This window comes from Benincasa hispida, chromosome 1 (genome assembly GCF_009727055.1).
Source record: "Benincasa hispida cultivar B227 chromosome 1, ASM972705v1, whole genome shotgun sequence".
Taxonomy (NCBI): domain Eukaryota; kingdom Viridiplantae; phylum Streptophyta; class Magnoliopsida; order Cucurbitales; family Cucurbitaceae; genus Benincasa; species Benincasa hispida.
Window position 1 is genome coordinate 69,648,934 of NC_052349.1, and position 6,244 is coordinate 69,655,177.

The 6,244-nt window shown below is 33.3% G+C and overlaps 1 protein-coding gene across 1 annotated transcript; it reads right to left on the minus strand.

The window, feature by feature from the left end:
* Positions 1-1,699: 1,699 nt before the first annotated feature.
* LOC120091128 (trimethyltridecatetraene synthase-like) lies at positions 1,700-4,864 on the minus strand. The gene is given in 3 exon segments (XM_039048990.1): positions 1,700-2,523; positions 3,782-4,536; positions 4,539-4,864. Coding segments are annotated over 3 exon segments (1,530 nt in total). The 5' UTR covers positions 4,678-4,864; the 3' UTR covers positions 1,700-1,887.
* Positions 4,865-6,244: the final 1,380 nt, after the last annotated feature.

Below are 6,244 nucleotides of genomic sequence, written 5' to 3' on the forward strand. Positions count from 1 at the left end.
ATACAATTAATAATTTATATAGATACATTTTAATATATAGTAATTATAAATATGATTTATAATTAATAATATATATGAGAGAAATAAATATTTGAAAAGTGCTTGCACTTTTGGAACTTTTTGCTATAAGCACTTGATGGACTTGGGTTTTGCTATAAATACATGGGTTCATCATATTAGGCAAGAGTAGAAGGTTTATTTGTTGAAGAAGGCCCTCTATGGGTTGAAGCAAGCTCTTAGGGCATGGTATAGGAAGATGGATGAACACTTGATGAACTTGGGTTTTGCAAGGAGTTTGAGTGAATCTACACTTTATGTGAAGAAATCAGATATTGATATTGTGATTCTATTGATATTGTGATTCTATCTCTTTATATAGATGATTTGCTAGTGACAGGATGTGATGGTACTCAAATAGAGGTATTCAAACAAGAAATGGTGAAGGTATTTAAGATGAATAATTTAGGTCCGATGCATTACTTTCTGGGTATAGAGATTCAATAAGGACAAAATGAAGTGTTTATTTGTCAGAAGAAGTACATGAGAGAGATATTGAAGATGTTTAATATGGAGGACTGTAAGAGTGTGAACACTCCAATTATTCAAAAGGAGAAGTTGCAAAAGGTTGATATGAGAGGAACCTACAGATGAGGATGTGTATAGAATTCTAGTTGGATACCTCATGTATCTCACATCTACTAGGTCTGACATAATGTACACTGTAAGTGTCTTATCTAGAATTCTTCATTGTTGAAGTAAGAATCACATGATTGCTACAAAAAAGGTTCTAAGATATCTAAAAGGCACATTGTCTTTTAGGACCAAATTTATCAAAGTTAAGAGTTTTGAGTTGCGAGGTTACTTAGGCTGGTCATTGGATGATATGAAGAACAATTATAGGTATTGTTTCACTCTTGGCTTTGGGTGTTTCTCATGATGTTCAAAAAAAGCAAGACATAGTGGCTCAATCAACAATAGAAGCGGAGATCATTGCAGTTGTTGTAGCAGTAAACCAAGTTGTTTGGTCGAAGAAGTTGATACATGACTTACATTTGAAGCAAGAATAGGGTATGAAGGTGTTCATGGATAATCAAGCCACATTAGCTATTTCTTTGAGTCCAATTTTCATGGAAGAATCAAGCACTCTAAAATAAAATATTATGTTTTGAGAGAGATGCAAAAGGAAGGACAAGGGCAGTTGGTTCACTGCAATTCAAAGGAGCAAATAGCAGATATCTTCCTTAAGTCTTTTAGTGTTGGTCGTTTTCAAGCTCTTAGAAGCAAGTTAGGTGTTTGTAACATTTGAGTTAGGAGGATTATGTTACTAACTCAAGTGCAAATCTATTTTTAGTTACTTTGAATTAGTCGAAAGTACTAGTTTCCAGGAAAGTTATTAGTACCTATATTTGGAGTTAGTTGCTATTTTTATAGAGTTAGGTGAGTAGAGTTTGTTATAACTAAGCTATTTTTAGCATGTAGCATTAGTATTTATAGTGAGAAGTGATTGGGTAAAATTACATACTTCCTCAATTCTCTTCTTTTTATGTAATAGGAACAACAATATTATCATGTTCGATAGTATTAAAATCTCTTACCAATTCTTATCCTCAATTTCTCTGAACCAAATGGTTCCTTAAGTGAAAAGTTAATAACACGGATTTTTCTTTCAATTAAACAAAAAAGTAGAAGTAATAGAAAGTTGCTTAAAATAGACAATACCATATTATTTATTGTTTGGTGAAGATGTGACAACATAAACCAACCTAAATTGAAACTTGAAAACCACACATTTATCACAAAACAATAGGATACACAATAATACATAAAAACAACATCATAGGAAAAGAAGCAAAAGTAGCCCCAAGATATATAAAGGATTTTGGTCTCTCATTCCAATTTATAATTATGAAGAGGGAGTCTTGGTTTAGCAAGAGCAATGAGAGGGAATTTCCTAGGAACTGTGAGTCCAAAAACTTCATCCATATTAAGATCCTCATTGTTCATATTGTCAGGCAATCTCCAAGAAAAGCCATGCAAGAGATTGGCCAAAGTTGACAATATAACTTTAAAACCAAGATTGTAACCAGGGCACATCCTCCTTCCAGAACCAAATGGCAAAAATTCAAAGTTGCGCAATCCTTTTATATCCATGTTTTTCTCAACAAATCTTTGTGGTTGAAACTCATTTGGATTTTCCCAAACTGTTGGGTCTCTTCCAATTGCCCATACATTCACAACTACTCTAGTGCCTTTGTTTATATTGTAACCTCCAACTTCACAAGCTTCTCTACACAATCTTGGAACCAACAGTGGCGCTGCAGGGTGCAATCTCATTGTCTCTTTTGCAATTGCTTCAATGTATGCCAACTTTTCCATGTCTTTTTCTTCTACCCATCTTTCTTTTCCAATTACTCTGTCAAGCTCTTCTATTGCTTTATCGAAAATCTCTGGTTTTTTCAAGAGCTCGGACATTGCCCATTCTACTGTCAAAACTGAGGTATCTGTTCCACCTGATATAATGTCCTAAAATAGATAATATTCCGCCAAGTTTAGTTCCTAAACTTTTAGATTTTTCTTTATTAATTGGTTCTGAACTATAAAAAGTTTTTAATAAATTTTCAACTTTCAATTTGTTTTTAACAGGTTACTAAACCTTAAAAATTATCGTATAATATATACGTTCTTTTAACTTTTAGTTTCGTATCAAATAAGTTTGTCTCTAGATTAATTTCATTTTTATCTCTAGCCTAACTATTTGATAGTTTTTTTTTAAAAAAAAAATTAGAGACATACTAGTTACAAAATTGAAAGTTAAGAGTCATGTGTGTCACAATTCAATCTAATTGGAAGTTAGTGACTCGTTTAGTAACCATTCCGTCTTTTATTTTTAGTTTTTGAAAAAGCCCATTTCCTCTCATCTTTTTACCATAGTTTACATTTTTCTTAAATAGAGTTAAATTCTTAACCAATTTTTTTTTTTTAAAAAATGTTTTTTTTTTGTTGGAAAGCCTTGAAGTTGTTAGATGGTACTTCTCAACCAAGTATGGGGGTCTTGTGGTTCAAAATTCGTATTTAGCATATTTAATTATTTATAACTATTTACGATGACCCTAGGGTCTAGAGAAAGTTCGCTCTATAAACTCTCTAACCTTAGTGGTGTCGTTTTGTATTCAGAAAATATTCTCTTTAATAATACCGTTCTCCTTCTACCTTATAGATGTAACACACTGTTAGCGAACCACGTATATTTGTGTGTCGATCTTTCTTTATGTTTATTTTGTATTCTTTAATTACCAACATTTTTAAAAACTATAATTTTCAAAAGTTGGTTTGGTTTTTAAAGACATGAGTAAAAAATAGATGACATAACAACAAATTTAGAGGTGGAAGAAGTATTTGTATACTTATTTTTTAAAAACTAAAAACATAAAACAAAATGATTACCATATTGGTCTAAGTTAATTGAATTTTAAATTTTATTACATTTGTAAGTGCAACATAGTGTGGCCCACGAACTGGCGTTTCATGCTCGAAGACATAGATGGATACCAATTACTTATTTACTAGTTGAATCAAAATCCCTTTAGTGTTCTGTCTTTGTTTGTCTTGATACTAAAGATTTTTAATTTTTTAAATATATTTTCACAAAATTGAAAGCTAAAGAATGTATTAGAAAGTTTTAAAATTTAAGAGATCTAATCAAACAAATAAATCAAAATTAAAATTGAACAACGTATTAAACATTTTTAAAGTTGAGAGACACGGATAGGAGAGTGTATACCTGAATAAGTGCCTTGACTCCATGCCTTTCAAGTTTGACTTCAAGATTAGGATCATCAACCAATTGCAGCAAAACATCCACCATATCTTTAGCCACATAATCCTCAATTCTCTTCCTCCTCTCATTATGTTCATCTAGTATATGCTCAAGAAATCCATCCAACTTCTTGTTCAATGCCTTCATCCTCTTCACATACCCTTGCAAATCCAAGAAATCAATCCATGGTATCCAATCTCCTATGTTGAGTACACCACTTAACAAGAAGAGTTCATCCATCATGTCTTTGAACTCATTTGGACTAACAATGGAGTCTTTGGACTGATCCAGCGATAAGTACTTCTTCCCTAAGGCCATCTGACTTATTACATTCAAAGTCATGTTGAACAGGTAGCATTTGAGCTCTATTCTTGATCCTTGGCAAGAAGCCTTGTAAATTTCTTGAAGAAAAGCATTCATTTCTTGCTTTCTTATGTACTCTTGAGAGTCGAGTCTTTTTGGACTGAAAAGTTCCATCATAAACATCTTCCTTGCTTGACGCCAATATGGGCCGTACTGAGACCATGTGATGTTGGAATAGTTGTAGGTTACATACTTTCCGATGGCATTTTTGGGGCGATAAACGAAGGTAAGATCATGAGTTTTGAGGAAAAGCTTTGCCATTTCTACAGAGGATCCAACGACGACAGGGAAGGAGCCGAAACGAAGCTGCATGATGGGTCCATATTTTTTGGAGAGTTGATGAATGGATTGGTGTGTAAAGAGCCAATCAAATGGATATTTCCAATTAAAGGCCATGGCTTTGGTCCTGGTGGTTGATTGAGTTTATGACGACAACGAAAGAGGAAGAAGAGGAGGAAGAAACATGCGACCACACAAGAAGTGTAAGGAGTTTCCATTGTTACTCAAAACCAGAGCGAGAGAGAATTTATTACGGGATTAAGTTTCCTGTCTGGAGGTTGTTAATCTACATGTCTTTCATGATTGAGACGATATTGTATGGTCCATGAGTTTGATTGAGAACTTCATGGACAAAAAAAAAAAGCCGACATTGGACCAATATTTTATGGATGTTTTGTTTGTATGTATTATGACAGCTTTTTGACTACACCAATATGTAGCTTTGTTGTTATTTTTTATGGTATCATTTGGTTAGTTTGTGTTAAAACTGTTATGAACATTATTCGTTTGGTCTCTATTTAATTTTGGTTAAAGTGTCCAGCCTAGTTTAGCATATTGATTGAACAAACTTACACAACATTATTGAAGTATCAAACCACCCATAAATTATGCCTGTTGATTTTTGGATTCACAACATTCAAGTTTGTATAGCATCTTGATGGTTGAACAAAATTACACAACTGATGAGTATATACATTTTGGTCCACAAAACTAAACTGTCCAATAACATGTTTAGAAAATTGATTCAGCTGCCTGTTTTTACACACTTGATTTCTGTTGATTTTTAGGTCCACAAGTTTATAGTACCTTGTGGTTAACAAACTTACACATATCAGTATGTTGGTCCTCATGGTTGGAAATACAATCAGATTAAATAAGGGGATCATCATAGAACTATTTCTAATGGTATGTGAAGCCTTTTAGATGAAACTAAAAGCAAATTCATGAAAGTGTATGTCCAAAGTGGACAACATCATACCATTGTGACTGAAAGCCCGTTATCCTAACACTCAAGCGTCCAATAACATGGCTTAGCTATTGGTTAGTACCTAGTGATTTTTGGGTCCCAACAATGACTGGAACCTCATGTTAGGCATAATGGAAGATACAAGGTGTAACATCCCATTCGTTCGTAAATTAAATTAAGCATTTTTGTAATAATTGAGGACATTTTTGTTAATTTTGAAATATTAGTTCGTTTGAAGAAAAATTTGGGTTTTCTACCGAACTAATTTGATTTTTAAGTTAATGTCAGAAAAAAAAAATGAAATTATATTGGGAGAATTGTTTTATTTGGAAATTTGAGTTTTGAAGAGGAAGAGGAAAGGATTTTAAATATATATATATATATATATATATATATATATATATATATATATATATATATTATTTATGTATTGAAGGAAAATGAAATAAAATATATTGGAACAAATAAAATAAAGTATTATTTTATGTTATTTCTTTTATTAAAATAATATTTTTCTGTTACTTTTTTTTTTTAAAAAAATTAAAACTCTTTCTTTCCCCCTTCACCATCCCACTCACGCGACCCCCCATTCTTTTTTCTTCTTCCGTGTGCCTGAGAGCCCTAGCTGCTGTCGGCCTTCATGTCCAAACCACCATCCTCGCCCACCTTTCTCCGTTCTCCCCTCACCTCCGTTCGTGCCGCCATGCCCGAGCGCCTCTCCCTCGCTGTCAGCTCAACCGCGCCAACCTAGCCGTGCATGTCGTTCATGAGTCTTCAGCCCCACACAGATCTGTAGCCGAATGCCCTCAACCACTTTC